Source organism: Saccopteryx leptura, chromosome 6 (assembly GCF_036850995.1).
Source record: "Saccopteryx leptura isolate mSacLep1 chromosome 6, mSacLep1_pri_phased_curated, whole genome shotgun sequence".
NCBI lineage: Eukaryota > Metazoa > Chordata > Mammalia > Chiroptera > Emballonuridae > Saccopteryx > Saccopteryx leptura.
Genome location: NC_089508.1, coordinates 68522151 through 68546423, shown reverse-complemented (window position 1 = coordinate 68546423; position 24273 = coordinate 68522151). Strand labels below are relative to the sequence as shown.

General features: G+C 45.0%; 1 protein-coding gene across 1 annotated transcript in view; it reads left to right on the top strand.

Annotated features, from left to right (window-relative positions):
* The first annotated feature begins 691 nt into the window (after nt 1-691).
* Nucleotides 692-24273, top strand: part of GLDN (gliomedin) — a 72678-nt gene continuing 49096 nt past the window's right edge. The window contains exon 1 of the mRNA XM_066342857.1: nt 692-1054. Coding sequence (XP_066198954.1) covers nt 692-1054 — 363 coding nt within the window. The remainder of the gene's footprint in view (nt 1055-24273) is intronic.

Genomic DNA, 24273 nt, shown 5'->3' with positions numbered 1-24273 from the left:
CCTGCTTGCCAGGCAGAGCTTTTCTGTTTCTGACCAGTGGCCTTCTTAACCCTCCAGTGTCAATTATCTCCCTGTCTCTATCCATCCTCTTCATTGGCAAGATCTAGTGGGGCCTTCCGTGGCTATCCAGGGTCCTGAGATTGTGGGAGGTGTGATGGACAGCCTGTACCGGGCCCAGCAACCGCCCTTCCAGAGACCGTGGCCATGTGCCTTGGCATCAGGGCACGCTGAGCCTTTTCTCCAGGGAGGGCAGTGGGGAGTAGAAGGGGGAGGGGTGGAACAGTGGGAAGAATACAGCAACTTCTCAGCGGTAAAAATTCCTTCTCTCCCCCTCAGTCTGACCCTCATCTGCCCGTCTAGGCCAGGCAATACCCACGGGCAAGGCAGCAGGGAAAGGAGGGACAGGCGGGTTTGATGGTTTGCTTGGCCAGCACCGGGAGCATGAGCCCTGTCTACCCCTCCTACGCTGGCTGTCTGCACTGCTTCTCTTCCCCTCTACTCATCACCGCCTGCCTGTCCCTCCGGGCTGCTCGGGCGCCACTGCTACTGTACCCAGCCCGCCCCGCCAGCCAGGCCAAAGGGCAACGTGACTCACGGCTCTGCCACCAGCCCACGGCTTGCCCGTGGTGTATAAAGGCTGCCCGGGCGGGAGACGGTCCAGCCCTGCCCACTGGCCCGAGGCGCGCAGAGCATGGCCCCAAGCGCTGAGCGAAGCTGTGGGGGCGCGGGCTGGGGGCTGCGCGGTGCCCTGGCCGCCCTGGCCCTGCTCTCAGCGCTCAACGCCGCAGGCACCGTGTTTGCGCTGTGCCAGTGGCGCGGGCTGAGCGCGGCGCTGCGGGCGCTGGAGGTGCAGCGGGGCAGGGAGCAGAGCCAGGACAGCGCCGTGCGCGCCTTCCTGGAGGAGTTGAATCGCGCGCCCCGCCGGGTGCCCCCGCCACCCGCGGACCCTGCAGGCGCTGCGCGCAACAAGCGCAGCCACGCTGGGGAGCCGGTGCCGCACCTCCGTGCGGAGAGCCAAGACATGATGATGATGATGACCTACTCCATGGTGCCGGTAGGCGGGGCTCGGATCCCGTGGCTCTCTGCCAGGGTGGGCGGCGGGCATTGTGGGGAAAGCACCGACGCCCCTTCCTGCTCTGGCCAAGTGGCAGGAGGCTGTGGAGAGAGGGCCAGGAGAATGCCACCTTGGCCTTCTGGGGTCGGTCCTCATCAGTGTAAGTAGGAAACGGGGAAGGAGTAAGTCTTCCACCTCGGACGTCGCTGAGTACACAGGTAAATGAGGGTCTAGGCAGTGTTTTTAACAGCCTAATTTCCTTTCTAACTTTAAACAAAAGTTTTCACCTTCTGATGTGAAGGAAGCTGGAGAGGTCCCCAGGCTCTGCCCGTGCAACTAACTCTGGGGTTCCCTGAGAGCAGGAAGACAGCATCAGGCTTCCTCAATAAGGGGAAACTTTTCCTGGCATAATCTAGTGGTCTGGTTTTTCACTTGGCCTCAGCCCATCCTCATGAGATTGCTGACTTAAATGTCTCAGTTTAAATGAAAATAATCAGCCCTAATTTTACCAACCACCTAGGACAGGGGTGGGGAACCTTTTTGTCTGAGAGAGCCATGAATGCCACATATTTTAAAACGTAATTCCGTGAGAGACATACAACGAACGACCTGTGTACATTACACCTTATCCAGTAAAAATTTGGTGTTGTCCCGGACGGAGGACAGCTGTGATTGGCTCCAGCCACCCGCAACCATGAACATGAGCGGTAGGAAATGAATGGATTGTAATACATGAGAATGTTTTATATTTTTAACGTTATTTTTTTTAATTAAAGATTTTTCTGCGAGCCAGATGCAGCCATCAAAAGAGCCACATCTGGCTCGCGAGCCATAGGTTCCCGACCCCTGACCTAAGACCTTGATGCTGATAAAGTTGCTCCTAGGCCTAGAGCGATTTTCTTAAAATTCAGTGTCAAGGCCGTAGTAGGGTGGATCAGTGGATAAAGCGCCCCGCGCACCCAGGTGGCAATCGAGTACACTACTAAATCGAACAACTAAGGGAAACAATGAGTTGATGCTTCCCTTTCTCTCTCATTCTCAAACTCCCTCTTGTCTCTCAAATCAATGAGAAAATTAAAAAATAAAAAATTAGTGTCAAAGCTGAGGTTCTAATATGAGCTCCAGGGAGTCAATATAACTCCAGAAATTGCTTGCAGGCAGTTCATCTGGGAAGTCTATAGCTTTTCATTATATTGTCAAAGGAGCTCCTCTGTACTTCCCCAAAAGGTTTAAGAAACACTATTCTAAAGAGCATCATTAAAGCAAAGCCCCAAAAACCTTTTCCAGGTTTAAGTTTCTTTGCTTTTTGCTGATTTTAACTCAGTAATTATCTAACAATTACATGTAGATCATATTGCAGTTCCTCATTCCATTTTAATATCCATTACACTCCCAATGGTCTTATTTTACTTTATCATTACAAAGATTTCAGTTCTGTCACTTTAAGTCAAGTGTGAAGGATACTTTGGAATCCTAGGTATTTGAAGATCAATCTTCCTAAAGCTACTGTTACCATAGAAGCTTTTAAAGATCTTATGTGAGCCGAAATGCTTTCAAAGCTACATGGAAGTATTACATACTGCAAACACATCTTTTGAGAGATCAAATTTCCCATCCCTGGCTTCTTCCTTCTTCTTCTTTTTTTTTTTCCCCCCCATAAACATTTAAAAATCTGGACCCAAGCAAAAATTTCAAACACAGATCACTGTAAAATGAAGAAATATCATTAGGGGAATTTGCTCTTTGGCTTGTCTCTCTACTGTGTATTTTGAGAGGTTTTTTTTTTAAACCCTCCGAGAAAGATGAATCTAATCATCAACATTTTATATTTTTGATGCTGCTTTTGAGGTAGAGGCCTTGTATCCAAATTCCGGTCTGTTCAGTGACTAACTCAAAAGAACAGAGAGACTCATTTCTGTGTCAATCTGAATGCTGAATTTAACGACTACGACCTACTCTATTTCAGGTCAGAGAGCAGAAACGCCACATTTGCCAGGTTGAGAAACATTTCCATAGGTTATTACCAACTCAGCCACACTTGCAATGTGCATGCTTTGACCTTTTAGGGTTAATGAGGAGATTTCCACGTGGGCCAGGGGAAAGCAACCGTCGTGTTGCTGGTTGTCCTCTTGGGAAGATTCCAGGGCTCCCCCCTCAGATATACAGAATCATAATTTCCCCGCCCCTCTACCCCCTGGGTGCGTTTAATGCAGGTGGTTCAGGTGCCACACTCTGAGAAATGCTCCTCTAGACCACTGCTTCTGTAACTTCAGTGTGCATATGAATATTGTTAAAACACTGAATCAGAAGGCCGAAATTGAGGCCTGAGATTCTCCTTTCTAACAAGCCTCCACTGGTACCAAGGCTGCTGGTCTGAGGACCACACTTTGAGTCCATGGTTCCAGAGCAGTAGTTGCACATTGCAATCATACGGGGATCTTTAGATGCGACTCTGTGTAGACCCCGCCCCCAGAGATTCTGAGGTAATTGTTAGGGGTGTAGCCTGGGGGTGGGTGCCTCCTCACCGGCAGAAAGGACAGGGGCCTGCCTTCCTGAGGACAGAGAGCTGCTTTCTGCATCTCACTCTCACTGGGTCTCCCCAGAGGTTTCTGCTTCAGGCAGAGGAACCAATTTTATTACTGAAAAGTCCTTTTATTTATTTTTTTCAACGTCCTCACCATTCACCTTTGCAAAATTTCTCATCTTTACTCCGTTTTTCTCAGAACAGAAAATCATTCACAGCAAGCAACAACTTTTTGAAAAGAACTGTGCTAGGGCACCTCTAGTAGAAAAGCTGCAAAGAGAACTGGTTAGTAGGCAGCGTGACAGTGAGTGTGCATGCTTCTTAAGACTGAGGTCTACACCTTCCGCCTCCTTTTAAACAGCAGCAGCAGGTCTTCAGTGAGGGTGAGAGCAGAGGCCCCCTCACTGAGGTCCCCTGTGCTTTGAGATCCAGGAACATGTAATAAGCTATACGCAGACTAATATCATTTCCAAAAGTCCTCCAAGAGGGCTCATCTATCCACGATGAGCCTCCTCAAGAGAGCAGATAATTCTGAGTTCTGTTCTTTTGGCTAAAATTACATGTACTCAGCATGATCATTCTGGCTAGCCCGTTCTGACCAGAGACTGGTTGGCAGCTGTGAGACTTTGTTAAAAGGGCAACATAACTAATTATTACTTAAGTACTGTTAGTTTGGTGCAGCCAAATACATCAAATTTTTTTAAGTAATTGGGTGCTTTGGAGAAGCACCGGTAATAAAAGGGACCCTGGGACCACCCAGCTAGACCAGTCATGGAAACCTATCTGCCAGGAACTCCCTCGCCCCACCTCTCTCTCATGTCTCCTGTTGGCTGCTTCGTCTCACTCCAGGCTCCAGGTCTCACCCTCACTGATGTTCTGGGAGCTTTAGCATACTGTCCAAAATCTAGGGTTGAGCACCCAGGAGAAATAGTTTAACTTCCCACAAGGCACACCTCAAGCTCTGAATGGATAGAAAAATTACATTGAAAAGAAAAGAAACTCTAAAATTACAGGAAGAAAATGTGAATAACTTCACTTTAAATCTTGCAATGGGGAAGATCTGTTTTTCAAACTATAACTCAAAAGCCAGAAGCAAACAATAAATAAATAAACTACAGTTAAAAAGCACACAACAGCAACAACAACACTTCTGTATAGCAAATAACAACAAAAAGAAACTAATACCACAAAGGCAAAGATAAATGATACTGGAAAAAAAATATTTGCAGCTCATATCATAGATACTGGGCTAATCTTCTGATAATGAAAATGATAAGGGAAAACCCCAAGAATAACAGGTAAGTTAGTAACAGAAATAGAAATCCAATAGGAAAATGGAACTGACGGTTCTCAGGAAAAGAAATGCACATGTCTCTTAAACATGTGGGAAAAGATCTCTTGATTTCAAAATGCAAATTGCAACTGCCCTGAATAATTTCTGCCTGTCAGCATGATAAAACTATAGTTTGGAGGAAGCTGAAGGGGAATGAACATGCTCTTGCATTGTGGTTTGGGGTGCAAAACGGTACAATCCATGTGAAAGGCAATTTCTCAATATCCAAAAAAAATTAAAAATGCATTTATGATCTGACCCAGCAATTTCACTTATAGGAATTTATCCCCTACAACAGACTTTATCACCTATGAAATGACATCAACACATAGTCATTCACCGCACAATATTTGTGAAAGCAAAAGACTTCTAACAATCCATGGCCACCAATACAGGACTAGTTAAATAAACTGATACACCTGCTGGGATACTGTGTAGCTGTAAAACAACAATGAGAAAATTCTCTCTGTACTGCTGTTGGAACAGTCCCCAGGGTATATATGTATTTTAATTGAAGAAAACAAGGCAAAAATCAAATATCTTCAAATACAATCATGAAATGAAGAAGATTAATACAAATATATATAGTATTGATTTATGTAAGGAAACAGGAGGAATAAATGAAATTTACAAAGTACTTAGGGAGGGTAGGAATATGGTGGGAATACCCCTTTCTCTGGATAGCTTTGTGTATCATTTTGATTTTTAAACCATGTGATCATATTACTCTTTTGTGAGTGGAAAGGCCATAAGCATAAGGTTACATGACGGCTGCCACCAGGCTGGGGGACGGTAGTGTGTGGTAGGGACTGCCAGCCTGAGGTCGTGTGCTCTGTCTAAAAGGGAGCCTCTTGCCGATTGTTGCCATGTAAGAATGAGAGCCAGTGTGCCTGATGTTTTGATTTTGTCAAGAGAGGTGGGGGAAAAAATATCTGACTTTTTCTGTGAAACCGCTTGGCTTTTATATTAACAAAAATTCCAAAAACATCTTTTTGATTGGCTGACAGTGTGTTGGCCAAACAACACTCACATTGTTAGGGGCCATGTTAGGACTTCCAAGTTTAGTTTGCAGCAGTCTCATCTTATAATTTTGGGTCGTTTTAAACAGAAATGTTTGTCTTTAGGTCAACCACAACTCCTTGCCCCCGGCACCGAGTTATTTCCCAGCCTGATTCTGATAGTACAGTAGGAGAGGGGCCATCACTATTGTGACTGTTGGTTGAGTGGGGATGTCTTTTTTGCATTTGGTTTGGTTTGGCATTGGTTTTGTTCTTTTGGCTGTTCCTAAAAGTCGACTCCACCTTCACTAGATGGAGATTTCCCTTCACTGTGGTTTTTCAAAAGCATGTGCTCCAATTCTGAGGGTGGTTCTCAAGGAGGAGATTCCAGCTGTGTTGGGCAGTAACACGTTATTGTAACAAACAGCTTTTCATGATGACTGCTTTGAGGTACTGTATGTGGATCTATATATTATCTTGTTCAAAGGGTTAAATAAACATACACCTGTTGCCACAGTTCCTATTTGCATGGACACTATATTTCCTTGAAGGCCCTAAATTGGCTGTGCCAGGATCCACCTCCCTTTCCCACCCCTTGGACTGGGTCACTTCCCGAAGCTATAAAAGCTGAGGATTTAGACCTAGAGTCAACACACTCTGGCCTGCAGGCCAGATCCAGCCTGCCACTTGTTTTTGTACAGCCCATGAAGTTAGAATGGTTTTACATTTATAAATGTTAGGGGGAAAAAAATCAAAAGAATAATATTTCAAGACACATCAGCATTATATGAAATTCAAATTTCAGTAACCATAGATAAAACTTTACTGGCCTATAACCATGCCCGTGTGTTTATGTATTGTCGATGGCTATTTCACACAAAACAGCAGAATCAAGTAGTTGCAACAGAGACCATATGGCCCACAAGGGCTAAACTATTTTTCCTCTGGTCCATTACAGAAGAAGTTTGCTGACCCTTTATCTAGACCCGTGATGGTGAACCTTTTTATAAAAACCGCCCACTTTTGCAGTGCTGGTCAACCTGGTCTCTCCCACCCACTAGTGGGCATTCCAGCTTTCATGGTGGTAGGTAGCGGAGCAACCAAATGGCACAGCAATTGGCCCACCGCCGGGGTCGCGACCCCACAGGTTGAGAACCGCTGCTCTAGGATGACTTCCAAAGTCAGAGCAGTCAGCGTTAGAACAGCTTTAACCACCCATGAACCCTATATCTAGGCCTTGTTTCAGACCTCATCTGTTCTCTTTAGTTGAAGGGGAATAATTTGAACCCCATAGGAACTGCAGTATAGAGTGGGCCCTGATGAGAAATCAGAGGTCTGATGCAGGGGACAGTGTGGACAAAAAAGGAGCCATAGGCTGAACCTGACCAGCTCAGGGGAGGCCCACATGGTGGCCTTGCAAACTCAGAGACCTAAAGTAACCCCACAGGATGGTCTGAAATTAAAACTTTCTAACTTCCTTGGCTGGTTGGCTCAGTGGATAGAGCATCAGCCTGGCATGTGGATGTCCCAGGTTTGATCCCTGGTCAGGGCACATGTGAGAAGCAACCATCTGTTTCTCTTCCCTTCTGTCTCTCCCTTCTCTCTCTCTTCCCTTCCTGCAGCCAGTGGCTTGATCAGATCAAGTGTTGGCCTCAGGCACTGAAGATAGCTTGGTTGATTCGAGCAACAGCCACAAACAGGGAGAGGGGGGTGTTTGCTGGGTAGATCCCCGTTGAGGCATATGCGAGAGTATGTCTCTCTATCTCCTCTCTTCTCACTTAAAAACAAACAAAAAGACAAAAAAAAGCAGTTCATGGCAGGTAGTCAAGCTCTAGAATGGTTTTTTTTTCTAAGCAAAGGGCAATGTTTACCTGAATCAAGCCTGTCTGTTGTCTTTTGTGTCTCCAAATGTACCTGGACATAACTTTGAAATGTAAGAGTGATCTCCTTTTCCTGCCCCTCGGGGTGCAGCCACCCACCAGAGCAGAAACCACAAATCCCTTCACTGATACTATCGTGTTAATTGTTAACTGTTAACTATCTTATTCCTGCCTATGTAAAAAGAAGTTTGAGTCTATACATTTTTACTTTTTCTCCAGTCCCAAAGATTTCCCTGCTTTGCTTTTTCCCTCCTCCCTAATCTGTCACCAGTGGGTTTCACGTAACCCCCTGCCACTTTCCCCTTTGAGTCTGCTGTATAAAATAAGTGGTGAAACTGCCATTTTCTGGAACATTTTTTCAATTCTTTGAGACTTTGCTTTCTGGCAATTGTTGACAGTTTGGCTCAAATAAACTCAGAAAAATTCTTACAGGTTTGGACATTTCTTATGTTGACAAAAAAAAAAGACAGAGCATAAACTCAAGAGCAGGACTTCCCTGGCCTTCCACGTAGCAGCAGGAGCACATGGGCACTTGGAAGGACATACATGTCGCTGTGCGGTTGGTCTCCCTGTCAGAAGGGGTCAGTTAAGGGCGGGGGAGAACTGGAAGCTACGTCTCTCAGATTGTGTCTGGTGTCGGTACTGTGGACCCGCCCATAAACCTAACTCACGTGTCAGGTCAGATGGAGACAGGAGAGAGCTGGCCCTTTAGCACATTCTTCAGACACTTGCTGCATCAACACATATTTTGCACACATGCAAATAAAACATTCCATGTAGATATATAGTCATGATTCTCTAAGAATATATGTAAGAAACAAGTGGGTCACGACTGAGCACCTGGACCTTGAGAACAGGGCAGTTGTACTGAACACATGAATGGCATTAAACCATTTGGACCTGTGCTCAGATCCCAGAGTTGTCAACAAGCCCCTAGTTCCTTTCTGGCCAAAACAGCAGAGGTGAAGGCAGTAGGAACAAGCCTCCTGGGCCTTTGCAACCTGAGCAGTGTGGATCTTCAGGGGCCTGGTGAATTGTCTACTCTTTATCTGCTGTATCCCTACCTCTTCTTCAACCTTCACTGACACTGTGCCAGGGACAAAATAGGTTTTCCCTTTGGAAACCAAAACCACGTGTGTCTGGGGAGACAGTGGAACCCCTTGGACCAACCCATCACTTAGTGGCACTGACCACTAGCCCACAGGCTCAGAGATCCTTGGGCAGAGGGCCCATTCTGAGTTCCAGAACCACTTCTCACATCTTGGGTCATCCACTACCAAGGAGTTATTCAACTCCTGATTGCCCTTGTCCCAGGATCTCTCTATAGCTGGCCCAGGGTTACCTCCATGTGGTGCTGGTGCTGACTTCGGCCATTGTGTGCCTTCCTTTAATTTGAGCAACCTGGGAGTCCTTCTTCACTGTTAGGTTCCCGGCCAAATTCTCTCTGCCTGATGCTTTCCTGAGGCATGTTGTGGTAGTAAGCCGTGTGGACCCGAGACTCAGATTCACATCCTGGTCTCACAGCTCAGTAGCTGGGTGATGTTGGGCAAGTCTTTTAACTCTCCAAGTATCCATTTGCATCCCCATAAGATTAAAGTAATGGTGCACACCTCACAGAGTTGTTAGGAGGTTTAAGGGAAATGCTGTCGGTAAAGTACAGTACCTGGTTTCTTCAGGGCCCAGTAAGTGTTCACTGTTAGTGTTAAGGTTAATCACTATCTACCGTTAGCCCTTCTTGCCCAGGCTCTCAGCATTTTATTTTGGGGTTTACTCTTTATCTCCAATTCCTTCAGAATGCCAAGTTGTTCATATGTGCTTCTATCGGCTGCCGTTTTGGGGTATTTGGCTTCTTAAAGCCTAGATTAGCACCAACCGAAGTTATCATGTCATTGAAAACAAGAGTTAGCCTTGATATGGTAACAGGACTTCTTCAGTAGTCTGGATTCCCTGGGCCCCCACCCCTTCTGCAGGGCCACTGATGATGAGGGTGGGCACCCACACAGAGTCATCTTGACCCCAATTCTGACCGGCTCAGCTGTTGTTAAATTCTGTTGATTCTTATTGGGTAGAAGTTCTGGGGGGAAAAAAAAAGTTTGGCATACTTTTATTTGAAAAAATGACAAAATGTAAGTGGAAGATAGAACAAAAACAACTTCTAAGAAAGGAGAACAATTTACTTCTTGGGGTCTCATGTTCTCTAGAATACGGTTACTTGTATGGAAACTATCAGAACAGTCTTCAGATGTGATGAAATACATTTATCTAGAAGACATATTTTTGCTTTACATTCCTTAAACTCCCCTCTCCTCCTCCCCTAAAGAGAAATCCTTGGCCAAATCTAGTTGACATTCATGCTTAATTTGCATGCATTTTATCTGCAGACTAAAGGTCATGTTGTATGAAACAAGCTGAATCTTTTAGGTTTGCTATTCTCCTACAAAGGGAGCATTTTCCAGCCCATCAGTGGCTTTTATGTAGCTCTTTGGGTTTTAACAGCTCTGTATTTTAAGTAGATATAATTTACTTCTAGTTTCACTAAAGTTCAGGATATAATTTTCTTTACTGAAAGGTAGAGTTAAAACAACAAGGCCAACTAAAGATCATTTAAAATGTAATTTGTGGAGTTTGTTCTGAATGCAATAGATAAAGCAACCCCTTCATCTGCCACTCAGAAAAAGTTTCTTGTGTTCACCCAAGTGCTGGGAATTGGAGACCCCACCTAGGCCGTGTAGAGGTTGTGCAGTCCTCCGGGATGTGTGCGAACAACCGTACCCATCTACTCGGGGATGTGTGCGGACGGCCATACTCAGCTACTCAGGGGTGTGTGCGGACAGCCGTACCCATCTACTGGGGGGGGGGGGGTGCGGACGGCCGTACCCATCTACTGGGGGGGAGGTACAGACAGCCATACCCATCTACTGGGGGGGGTGCGGACGGCCGTACCCATCTACGGGGGGGGGGTGCGGACGGCCGTACCCATCTACTGGGGGGGAGGTGCGGACGGCCGTACTCATCTACTGGGGGGGGGGGGGTGCGGACGGCTGTACCCATCTACTGGGAGGGGGTGTGGACGGCCGTATCCATCTACTGGGAGGGGGTGCGGACGGCCGTACCCATCTACTGGGGGGGGGTGTGGATGGCCGTATCCATCTACTGGGGAGGGTTGCGGACGGCCATACCCATCTACTGGGGGGGAGGGGGTGTGCGGACAGCCGTACCCATCTACTGGGGGCGGGTGCGGATGGCCGTATCCATCGACGGGGGGGGGGGGGGGGGGGGTGCGGATGGCCGTATCCATCTACTGGGAGGGGGTGCGGACGGCCATACCCATCTACTGGGAGGGGGTGCGGACGGCCGTATCCATCTACTCGGGGGGGGGGGGGGGGGGGGGGGGGGGGGGTGGGGGGGGGGGGAGTGTGCGGATGGCCGTACCCATCTACTGGGGGGGGGTGTGGATGGCTGTATCCATCTACTGGGGGCGGGGGCGGATGGCCGTATCCATCTACTGGGAGGGGGTGCGGACAGCCGTACCCATCTACTGGGGGGGGGGTTGCGGACGGCCATACCCATCTATTGGGGGGGGGGGTGCGGACAGCCATACCCATCTACTGGGGGGGGTTGCGGACGGCCATACCCATCTACTGGGGAGGGGGTGCGGACAGCCATACCCATCTACTGGGGGGGTGCGGACGGCCATACCCATCTACTGGGGGGGGGTGCGGACGGCCATACCCATCTACTGGGAGGGGGTGCGGACGGCCGTACCCATCTACTCGGGGGGGGGGGGGGGTGTGGACAACTGTACCCAGCCTAAAACGATGAGCTGGCAACTGCAAAATCATTCTTGTTTTTCAGTAACTCTACTGGGTAGGTGTTGGAGTCTGGAATTCTTTTCACTGAAAGGTAAAAACAAATGTCCTTTTACTATATATATGCAACACTTAAAGACCTTGGAACCAATCCCTCTGAGCAGGAAGACCTGTACAGTGGGTGTGTGACAAGGGCCGCCAAGAAGATGGAAAGATGAGCCTTAGGAGGGTGATAAAGGAAGGTTTCATGGAGGAAACAGGACTTGAAATGGGCAACATTGGGTTGGGAAGACTTGAGCAGGCAACAAGGGCAAATCATTTTAAGACCAAGTAATAACTTGACCGAAGGACTAAGGACTGGAATGAAGGTTGCACAGGCCTGGAAGAGCAAGTGCCAAGCAGGCCTTCCTGCACTTGGGAGTTCTGGCCGGGGTGGGGTAGGACTAAGGTTGGCTGGATAAGTGAGAGCTTTGCATTCCCACTTTTGAGAGATGAACCTGATAGACAGCTGAGAGTATTGTAGGCCCTTTACCAGGGGGAGTATGAGAAAAGTGTTGGGTTTTTAAAAAAGATTTTATTTATTAATTTTACATAGAGAGAAGAAAGGGGAGAGGAAGGAGCGAGAAGTTCCAACTTATAGTTGCTTCACTTTAATTTCATTGATTGCTTCTCATATGTGCCTTGCCCAGGCAAGCCCAGGGTTTCAAACTGGCAACCTCAGTGCTCCAGGTTGAAGTTTTATTCACTGTTCTATCCACCACAGGCCAGGCAAGAGAAAAGTGGTTTTATAGGACTGATTTATTTAGTGATGCGAATATAGAAAAGAGTGGCTAGCAGAGAGACCAGAGGCAAGAAGAAGAAAGTTAGAAAGCTATCACGTTACTCCATGTAAGAAAGAACTCAAGTCTGGCTAAGGTAGTGGCATCGGAAATGGAGAAGAAGGTATATATTCTCAAAATACCAGGAGAGAAGAAGGAATTGATCATGGTAAGTACTTGGATATAAGAAAGAGACGTGGTCCATCTGGTCCAGACCAACACTGAGAAGGGTGGTAGCATCATGGACAAACCTGAGGAAACACAGAAGGGGGTTAGTTTGGAGGTGAGGATGTAGAATAATAAGACTAAATATAGATGAAAAGAGAGGAAAAAAGGGAGGAAGAAAACTGAGGAATGAAAGAGTATTCAGAGAGACAACATCTTGCTTCTAAAAATTCTGTCCTCTTCATGAGTGAGATCTTCACAAGTTTAAAAAGTAAAAGGCAGACACCAAAACCTTTATAATGAGTGCTGGAATCATCCTATACTATATATGTTCCTCTGCCCGCCCCCCCATTAGCTATGTGACATTTGACAGGTCGCTCAACCTCTCTGTGTCTCAGTTCCCTCATTCTTAAGAGGGCAATGATAGCCTAGCTATTATCAATTGTAAGGATTCTATTCAATCATCCATGGAAAGTCCTTAGCATGGTTCCTAGAACTCAGTATGTGTCAGCTGACTGTTACTGATAATTTTAGTGTTTCTCAAATGCATCCTTTCTGTGCTTCAGGGAATTTTGGAGTCTTGTACTAAAAACAATGGAGATGGAATCAACAGAACTTGCTAGCGAAAGGGCAGAATCTAGGATGACTCTGAAGTTTGGAATCTCTGGTAACTGGGGAAACACACAGACTTCTAAAAAGAATGCTGTTTCCCAGATAGTTGTTTTTCTGGTTGATGGGTCCAAAAAGAAAAAAGAAAAAAATATGTATATATGATATCAGATTGAGGGAAAATAATTATATTCATGATTCACCAAAATTTTTATTAATGCCCAATGTGATCTCATGCATTCATTTTTTCAGCGACCAAATCTTTTCAAAACCCATAAGAATGACATGTTTGTCATTCCCATGGTCCCATCCAGCTAGCATTCTGATGCTTACAGCATCAACAATTATTTTGTGGGCGAGCAGTTTACCCTAAGGACCTCCTCCAAATGTTTTCTGTAATGACCACTCATAGCTATTTACTGTGCTGAGGGAGGAGGGGGCTAAGCAGGGAGTAGGTTGAAAAAGCATCTTCACAAATGTGTTTGCTATGTGCAAAGAATGCCACAGAGCAGAGCTTGGGGATAATGCTTTCATTCTTTCTCCATCCCCCCATCATCGGATAAGTTACTTAAACTATAGTTTATGTACACTTTTCTGATTATAAGGTGAGGATAAGAATGCTTAGGTAAGAATCAGAAATTCTTAAAAGATGCTTGTTGAAGGGAACAATGTGAACGCAGAATGTTGTTATTAACAGTTAGTGAAAGATTATTCTAGTAGCACTCCTGCTTCAGAAAGCTCCCTAAAAGCCTGGGGGGAGACAAGTGATTCTCAGCTCACTTCAAAACACTCATCATATTTTCTCCCCTAACTCCTTCTGTACTTACTTGTCTGTATCTTATAACTAAAATCCTGTTTCTCTACAGTTTTGGTCTTTAATTTGTCACCTTGTCTCTTTAAATATAGTCACCTTGTCTCTTTAAATGTAGCCCATTATTCTTTGCTGTGCCTCTAATGAGATATTTGATGAATGCCTCTTCACAGAGGCATTCATCCACAACTCAGCAAGTGCAAATATAAACTAAGCCCAATTTTGAATCTGGTTTCTTGACATGCTAAGAGTTTTGAAGGTTGGTTGGTCCTGGAGCAGTTTTTAAATTCCTTGCTCAGAATTCATGCCACGCACCAAATAGGTGACAGTGTCAGGTATTGGTAAAACTGACTTAGGGGTCTGTTCTACCTGTCAGAGATTTATTCATTCATTCATTCAACACATAGTTACTGAGCACCTACTATGTCCCGGTACTATTGTGGGTATAAGAGAAACAGTATGAACAATACATACAAATCTTCATTATCTTGGACTTTATGTTCTGGGCAGGAGGAAGGGCAGACAAAAACCAAAGTAAACTATCTACAATATTAGAAGGAGGTATTATGTAGAACAGGGGTAGTCAACCTTTTTATACCTACCGCCCACTTTTGTATCTCTGTTAGTAGTAACATTTTCTAACTGCCCACCAGTTTCACAGTAATGGTGATTTATAAAGTAGGGAAGTAACTTTACTTTATAAAATTTATAAAGCAGAGTTACAGCAAGTTAAAGCATATAATAATAATTACTTACCAAGTACTTTATGTTGGATTTTCACTAAGTTTGGCAGAATAAATCTTTATAAAACAACTTCCTATAGTTAAATCTATCTTTTTATTTATACTTTGGTTGCTCCGCTACCACCCACCATGAAAACTGGAATGCCCACTAGTGGGCAGTAGGGACCAGGTTGACTATCACTGATGTAGAACAATAAAGCAGAAATGAGGTTTAAGGAGGGGAGAGGGAAGAAACAATTATGTCATGTGGGTGGGGAAGGCCTCACTGGGAAGGTAAAGGTAACATCTGAGAAAAAAAAACTTGAAGGGGGAGGAATTGAGCCATGTGGATATCTAGGGGAGGGCTGTTCAGGTAAAGGGGAGATAGCAAGTGCCAAGGCCCTGAGGTGGGGCTGTGTCTGGAGTGCTCCGGGAACAGCAAGGAGACTGGAGCAGAGTGCGGGGGAGGGTGTGGAAGGGGGTAGGAGGCAAGGAAGTCAGAAAGATAACTGGAGGGAGGAGGAACAAGGGAGCCAGTTCATGTAGGACCTTCCACACTGTTGTAAAGATATTGGCCTTTACGGGGAGTCTTTAAAGGATTTTAGGCATAGAAGTAACGTGATCTGACCTGCCTTTTCAAAGAATCACTGTGAGACTAGACTCCCTGTGTAGACAGTGGAAGCCGAAAGGCCATTAATACAGCTATTGCAGTCATCCAGGTGAAAGAAGATAGTAGCTTAGACCGAGGTGGTAGCAGTAAAGATGGTAAGAAGGGTCAGTGTCAGATATGTCTGACAATGGCCCTGGCCGGTTGGCTCAGCGGTAGAGCATTGGCCTAGCGTGCGGAGGACCCGGGTTCGATTCCCGGCCAGGGCACACAGGAGAAGCACCCATTTGCTTCTCCACCCCTCCGCCGCGCTTTCCTCTCCGTCTCTCTCTTCCCCTCCCGCAGCCAAGGCTCCATTGGAGCAAGGATGGCCGGGCGCTGGGGATGGCTCTGTGGCCTCTGCCTCAGGCGCTAGAGTGGCTCTGGTCGCGGCAGAGCGACCCCCCCCCCCCGAGGGGCAGAGCATCGCCCCCTGGTGGGCAGAGTGTCGCCCCTGGTGGGTGTGCCGGGTGGATCCCGGTCGGGCGCATGCGGGAGTCTGTCTGACTGTCTCTCCCTGTTTCCAGCTTCAGAAAAAAAAATGAAAAAAAAAAAACAGATATGTCTGACAGTGGAGTGTATAAAATCTGCTGACAGCTTTAATGTGAGGGATGAGATGAGGTGAAAAGGAGTTAAATGACTTCAAGGTTAGTGGCCAAGCAGCAGAAAGATAGAATTGCTGTTAGCAGAGGCAGCAGAACTACAGATGGAATAGTACTGAGGGGAATACCAGCAGTTCAGTTTGGGGCGTGGTAATATTATTTCCATTAGCTGTCCAAGTGAAGGTGTCAAGGCAGGTGCATACCAGAGTCTGGGAAGCGGTCCTGGTCGGAAGTATGCCCGAAAACAGTGCAGATGCTGAACCTGAGAATATTCATTCCCTGGACACAGAGAGGCTCTACCCAAGAGTCCATCTACTCCTTATTAAACCCAAACTTTAAGAAAAACAATAATTAAACTTCTTTCATAAACAACCAAGTTGAATCAATTAACTGTATTGTGAGCCTTTTGTACCAGGGATTTTGTCTTACCGTTATAAGCACAGGGCCTGGCTTTATGAAGTGTTTGCTGATGAATGAATAGGTACTTCTAAATCAAGAAATATCTTGGAAAGGAGTTTAAAAGAAACCTTTTACCAGCTAAGCAACATGTAAGTCAATATAGCAAATGCCGAGCGCCTGTTCCGGGCAGTGTGGGTGCAGGCGGTGGGCGATGAGGAAGAACAGCAGCCCCCAGGAATGTGCGGGCAGGGGGCGGGGAGAGACAAATCCTCAAACGTTTACGACACAAAGAGAAGGATAATAGGATCCTAACAGAAGAAGAATTAAAAATCCAGTGGGCGATCAGGAAAGGTTTCCAGCAGGAGGTGGTATTTGAGCCCCGCCTGGAAGGATGGGCAGGATTTCAGCAGCCAGGACCGGGAGGAGGGGGGAAGGCCCTGAACAGCAGGTGGCTCCCCTTAGCGAGAGCACGGTACAGGTAGACAGAAAAATGCCTGCAGGGCCTTCGCCTTCATTCGGGAAAATAATTTTGAGTATAGAATTGAAAATGTTTCTTTTCCAGAAATGCCCTGAAGATTTTCCTTTTATTGTGTTTTAGCATTTTTATTATGATATGCCATAGAGTCATTTTTTTTTGTTTCTTGGGATTGGGTTTTGCTGGGCTTGTTGGAGATACAGGTTTGTGGTTTTCATTAAATTTTGGAAAGTTTTCTGCCAGTATTTTCTCAAATATCTTTCCACCCTCCCTGCCAACCAGAGACTGTGGTTAAATGTGTATCAAGCTACTTGAGGTTGTCCCACAGCTCACTGGTAATCTGTGCACTTTTTAAATCTTTTTTTCTCCATGTGTTTCATTTTTGCTGGTGTCTGTAGCGATGCATTCACATTCAGTAACCTGTGATGTCCAATCTCTTCTCAGTCCCATTCAGTGGACTTTTCATCTCACGCACTGTAATTTTTATTTCTAGAAATTTAAGTTCAGTGTTTTTAAAATACTTTTTGTGTCCATTGCAGTAAGATAGAAAATACAGAAAGGTAAAAAGAAAAAAAAATGTAATTTTTAAATTATTTTGCAAATTAATGAGTTGGTGTAGCATAACTTATGGAGAAATTACCCTGTGATCCATTTTACTTTGTTATTTTAACTTATAAAGAATCATCAGGAATAAATGTACACAGTATCTGAGGGAGTATTTAAAGCAAGTAGAGTCAATCAGTGTTTTAAACATAGTAAATGCTCTGATTCAGAGTGAGATCCTATAAATCAAAGCAAACAATTTGGGTTTTTGTAAACATCAATATTGTAACTTTCACAAAAACAGACGGAGCAACCCCAGCAGCAGGTAACTTGGATAGGTCTGTAGGGAACAGGACGAGGCAACAGCTGTTCCCTCTGCCCACTAGAACAGTGTTTTCAGCTCCTACAGTTCTCAGCGTCTGAAAGCAGCAGGGGAAGAAAGGACTCTGTTGGTCCCTGTGGCTGCGCAGATACCTACCTCACAGAGTTGTTGCAGAGGACTGATGGTTTGGTCCAACTTTGTGATTTAAGAATTTGTCAAACACTTAATTCTTTTGAATAAAAGCAAAATACTTAAACTCTAAAAAAAAAAAAAAAGAATCATCAGGAGTCTGGTTCGAGGACCCAGGTTCGAGACCCTGAGGTCACCAGCTTCAGTGCAGGCTCATCCGGCTTGAGCGCGGGCTCAATAGCTTGAGCGTGGGGTCATTGGCATGAACGTGGTATCATAAGCATGACTCCCTTGTCACTGGCTTGAGGCCAAAGGTCACTGGCTGGAAGCCCAAGGTCCCTGGCTTGAGCAAGGGGTCACTCCCTCTGCTGTAGAACCTCCCCCCTCCTCAAGGCACATATGAGAAAGCAATCAATAAACAGCTAAGATGCTGCAATGAAGAACTGATGCTTCTCATCTCTCTCCCTTCCTGTCTGTCTGTCCCTATCTGTCCCTCTCTCTGTCTCTCTCGCTAAAAAAATAAAAAAATTAATAATATAATAATAATAATAATAAAAGAATCATCAGGAAAAGAACAAAAAGATCCTCACCTCTTTAGTCAGGGCTCAGTTCTCAAAGTCTGAGCTAGCAGGGAGTTTTCTGAGGGGGAGGAGGAGAGAGGGAGGAAATGCAAAACCTGGAAGATACTGAAACAGGCCCTCATTTTGATAGCAAAGATAGAACTTCCCAACTGTGGTGTTGGGCAGATAAAATGTATTATGCTCACTTTGTTAAAGATGGAGGCCGTCGCCCAGGTGATATTAATGTGTGTTGAGAATCCTTGTAGCCTGGGGCTTGGTTTTGGGATTAAGCCTTTCCCACCCTTTTTGATGTGGAGTGGTACAATCCAATCATGCCTCAGAGAAGTGACTTTGTATTAGAGACTTCCCTATTTTGTATATTGGATTAGAGGTTGTGAAGCTACACTATAAAATGGGGACGGAGTGGGAGCTGGCGCTCTTGGTTCCTGAGGTTAGCATGAGAGAGCGGAGAGAGTAGAGCCAGCAGTGGAAGGAGGCCACGTGGAGGAGGCCAGGAAAAGCAGCCAAGATGGCGGAGTGCTGAGTGAGATGCCAGTTTGTACAGAGTTTGTATCTGGGATAAGGAAGGAGATGGGGAACTGAGGAGAATAAGGCTGGTGAGCTAGAAACCTTTGATTCTAGGAAACTCGGATAAATCAGTGGCTTTGTGAGCACTGAATGTGATTGGGTTTTGGAGCCCAGTGTGTGTCTTTACTTGCCTGCCGGGTGCAAGCTAGGATTAAAGACTATGGCCCACCAGTTTGTGGCTCCGTTGTTTCTTTACCGACTGTCCGAATCCAATGCGAACCTGCATAGGCCAGAAGGCTGCTGTGATAGTGGCTTTACATGTGGGTAGGGATCATCCGCATCAAAAAGACCTGGAAGAATCTGTTTAAAATGCTAATGTTTATGGCAGCATTGTTCACAATAGCGTAGATCTGGAAACAGCCCAAGTGTCCGTCAGAGGACGAGTGGATTAAAAAGCTTTAGAACATATATACTATGGAATACTACTCAGCCATAAGAAATGATGACATCGGATCATTTACAATAACATGGATGGACCTCGATAACATTATACGGAGTGAAATATCAGAAAAAACTAAGAACTATATAAATCCATACATAGATGGAACATAAAAATGAGACTCAGAGACATGGACAAGAATGTGATGGCAAGGGGGGGGAGGGGGCGAGGAAAGAGGGGGGGTGGGGGGTGGGGAGGGGCACAAAGAAAACCAGATAGAAGGTGACGGAAGACAATTTGACTTTGGGTGAGGGGAATGCAACATAATCAGATGTCAAAATAATCTGGACATGTTTTCTCAGAACATATGTACCCTGATTTATCAATGTCACTGCATTAAAATTCATAAAAATAAGATTAAAAAATGCTAATGTCTGGGCTCCATGCTGGATCTTCTGAGTTCGAAATGATAGAGGTTGAGGCTGAGAATCTATATGTAAATTGCTCCCTAAGTGATTCTAATTGGAGAATCACAGGCCTGGAATTAAACCAGATTGGGTGGGAGAAGGGGGTAGAGGGTTGGTAGTCAGAGGTTTAAAAAAGGAGAGCTCGACCCTGGGACAGTTTGGATGGGGACAGGTTAGATCTGCAGGTGTTTGATTATGGTGAGGGTGAATTTTTTTCATGTTTATTGGTTATTTGAAGTTTTGCATTGTGTGAGATTTGTTCATGTATGTTCATGTATGTTTTAATTTTTTTTTATTTTTGTATTTTTCTGAAGCTGGAAACTGGGAGAGACAGTCAGACAGTCTCCCGCATGCGCCCGACCGGGATCCACCCGGCACGCCTGTTAATCCAAATTCGGAGGAACCCAAAACATGAAAGACAGAAATAAGGTCCGTAGTTTACACACCAAAGCTTTATTGTTTAGCTTAGCCAAGCGGCGGCAGCTCCGACAGAAATCTGAGGGAGAGCGCGCTGGCCCTTTGTTCTACTTAGTTTTTATAGTTTTGTAAGTGGGAAGTACAGAAGCAAAAATTGTAATTAGGAGCCCTTTACCACTATTGGTTATAGTCATATGTCCTTCAACATGATAGGACCATGTTCAATTTGCAAGCTATACATTATTTTGGGGAAAACAAAGTTTACAAGCCAACACAATGGTAGAAAGATGTCTCTTTACATATTAAAGGCATTCCTATATTATCTAGTGTTTATCTGCTATCTCTCTGTCCAGAGTCACACACACATTTACATAGGAGAGGTAGTTTAGGTGGGGACAAATGCCTGCAAATGACTCATTGCTATAAGAAAAGGTTTATTTTGGCTTTTCTCTTCCTGCACCTGGCTAGCCATTCACCCCTTTCCCCACAGGTGTGGTGGAATGTCTGGGAATCCATGTTTTCCTCCCCTTGCATTTACAATACAATGCCAAGGGCCATCCTGGTTATGCCAATCACACAGTACAGAGACTATTCTCACAATTTCTCTGCACACCTTAATCCAAATTAATAATATGTTCTCCAAGCCTCCTAAAATATTAATATTAATTCTGTAGCCTTTGGTACTTTACAACACCTGCGGGTGAAATGGCTCAGTGGCTCCTCACGCCCACCAGGGGCGACGCTCTGCCCACCAGGGGGCGATGCTCTGCCCCTCCGGGGCGTCGCTCTGCCGTGACCAGAGCCACTTTAGTGCCTGGGGAAGAGGCCAAGGAGCCATCCCCAGCGCCCGGGCCATCTTTGCTCCAATGGAGCCTTGGCTGCGGGAGGGGAAGAGAGAGACAGAGAGGAAGGAGGGGGGGGGGGTGGAGAAGCAAATGGGCGCTTCTCCTATGGGCCCTGGCCGGGAATCGAACCCGGATCCCCCGCATGCCAGGCCGACGCTCTACTGCTGAGCCAACCGGCCAGGGCCGCTTTAAAATTTTTTTAACTATTTTTTTAATTTACACATACAGTGGTACCTTGAGATATGAGTTTTATTTGTTCCATAACCGAGCTCATAAGTCAGTCAACTCATATATCAAACAAATTTCTCCCATTTAAAATAACTGAAATAGATTTAATCCATTCCAGCCCTGTGAAACATCCCCAAACCATCCTAAATTATGAAAAAAGACGTGTTTTTTATTAAGAAACACACATGTATACTTTACCAATGCATAACAAAATATATGAAATAAAAGAAAAAAGTGTTATTTAGTACTGTATTCTTACCTTGGAGACTGATGAGTGTGGTTAACGGAGGTGAATGGCGGAGGAGGAGGGAAGGAGGAAGGGATGCAGGCACTGTAGACACATAAACTAAAACTGCACTTTCTTAACACTAAATGTAAACTAAAACTGCATTTTCTTTACTTTAAACAAAACTAAAACTGCACTTTCTTTACTTAAAATGAAACCACAGAAACTTAATTGTAAAAAAAAAAAAATGCACTTTCTTAACTTTAAACTTAACCTAAGCTTAACATTAGGTATTTTTCATTTAATCATCACCTGTTTTTGCCTTTTTGGCTGCACTTTCACTTGCAGGACTTTTGAATAAAAATCTATCCAAAGAAGTTTGCTTTTGCCTGCCTTTTAAAACGTTACAAAATGTGACAAACAAGTGTCATTAAAAAGTACTGGAGCACCACCAGTTGAAACTTTTTCTGGGTGTTTCTTTTCAATGAAACTTGAAAGCTTCTCCCACATTGCCAGCATGTCTTTAATTTCATTTGTATAAATCACTTCTTCCAACTCTACCTCCTCCTCACTACTAATCTCTTGCAGAAGCTCCGTATGTTGCATCCTCTGTAGCTCCTTCAACTCCTCAGTTGAGAGTTCCTCCTCATGTTCCTCAATGAGCTCGTTTACATCACCCTCATCTACCTCCAGACCCATCGACTTTCCGAGGGACACAATCTCCTCCAATGCTTCTACCTCGGTCTCAGTCTCTGGTTCGAGTCCTTCAAAGTTCCTGTCTGCAACATCAGGCCATAACTTTTTCCATGCCAAGTTCAAGGTTCTTGTAACCTCTTGCCATGCCAAGTCAATAATGTGTAAACATATCACGATGTAGTGATCTTTCCAAAACTCTTGAAGGGTTAGAATTGTAGTCTCAGTCACCTCAAAGCAGTGGCGGAATAAGTGCTTTGTGTAAAGCTTTTTAAAGTTGGAAATGACCTGCTGATCCATAGGTTGCAAGATTGAAGTCGAGTTGGGTGGGAGGTAGAGGACTTTCATGAATTTGAAGTCATCGAGAATGTCATCTTCAAGACCAGGTGGGTGGGCTGGAACATTATCAAGGATTAGTAATGCTTTCATCAGAAGTTTATTTTCTTGAAGATATTTCTTCACGCAGGACCAAAGATGAGATTTACCCATTCAATAAAAAACTGCTGTGTAACCCATGTCCTAGCATTGGCATGCCACATAACCTGCAGTTTTTCTTTAAGAATCTTGTGAGTCTTAAAGGCTCGAGGATTTTCGGAATGATACACTAGCAGTGGCTTTACTTTACAGCAGGGGTCCCCAAACTTTTTACACAGGGGGCCAGTTCACTGTCCCTCAGACTGTTGGAGGGCCGGACTATAAAAAAAAAGCTATGAACAAATCCCTATGCACACTGCACATATCTTATTTTAAAGTAAAAAAACAAAACAGGAACAAATACAATATTTAAAATAAAGAACAAGTAAATTTAAATCAACAAACTGACCAGTATTTCAATGGGAGCTATGGGCCTGCTTTTGGCTAATGAGATAGTCAATGTTCTCCTCTCACTGACCACCAATGAAAGAGGTACCCCTTCTGGAAGTGTGGCGGGGGCTGGATAAATGGCCTCAGGGGGCTGCATGTGGCCCGCAGGCCATAGTTTGGGGACCCCTGCTTTTCAGTCACCACTAGCATTTGCACACAATGCAAGGGTCAGACTGTCCTTCATGGGTTTATGGCCTGGCAGCTTCTTCTTCTCTGCAGTGATGAAAGTCCTCTGGGGCATTTTTTTTCAAAACAATCCTGTTTCGTCACAGTTGAACACTTGTTGGGGGATGTAGCTTTCCTTTGCGATAAGCACAGCAAAACGTGCAATGTACTTACTCCTCAGCTGCCTTAACGTCAGCACTCGCAGCTTCACCATGCCTCACCACCGAGTGGATGCCAGTTCTCTTCTTGAAATTTTCAAACCAGCTGTGACTTGCTTTAAACATATCTTCTGCTGCCTCTTTTGAGGTTGATGGTTCTTTCTTCTTCAAGTCGCCATAAATAATATGTGCCTTTTCCATATTACAGTCTCCATCACTGTATTTCCTGCCAGCTCTTTCACCCACACCAGCAGAAGCTTCTCGGTTTCTTTGTGGATATTTGTCCTTAATTGGGACAGAATTTTAGTTCCTTTCACTAGATTTATGTTTTTGATGGCATCCTTTTGTTTAAGGATGGTACAAATTGTAGATGTATTGCAGTCGCATAGCCTTGTCAGTTCAATCACTCATACACCACGCTCATATTTTTCTATTATTTCTTGCTTTACTTCTATCAACATCATTCTCTTTTTCTCACCACTGTCCTTTACACTCACTTTCTTTGGCCCCATGATAGCACACAAAAAAGTTAGTAAAAAAAATGCAAAAATGATGCAAGAACAAGTACTGCACATGAGATTCGACTTGATTCTGCAGGTAACACGTGAGGGAACAAGATGCTGGTGTTGTGCTGCCAATACTGGACCCGTGCGCCAATGCACCAACTAGCGGCAGCTTCCCAAATCACGGGAATTTCGCTCAGATCTCGAACAAAAATACAGACCGAGTCGTAGATCGTATCTTAAAAAAAGAAGTATGTTGGTTTGCTCATATCTCAAGGTACCACTGTACCGTTTATAAAAAAGTTATTAGCTTTTTGTGTATTGTACATTGTTGGGTAAAT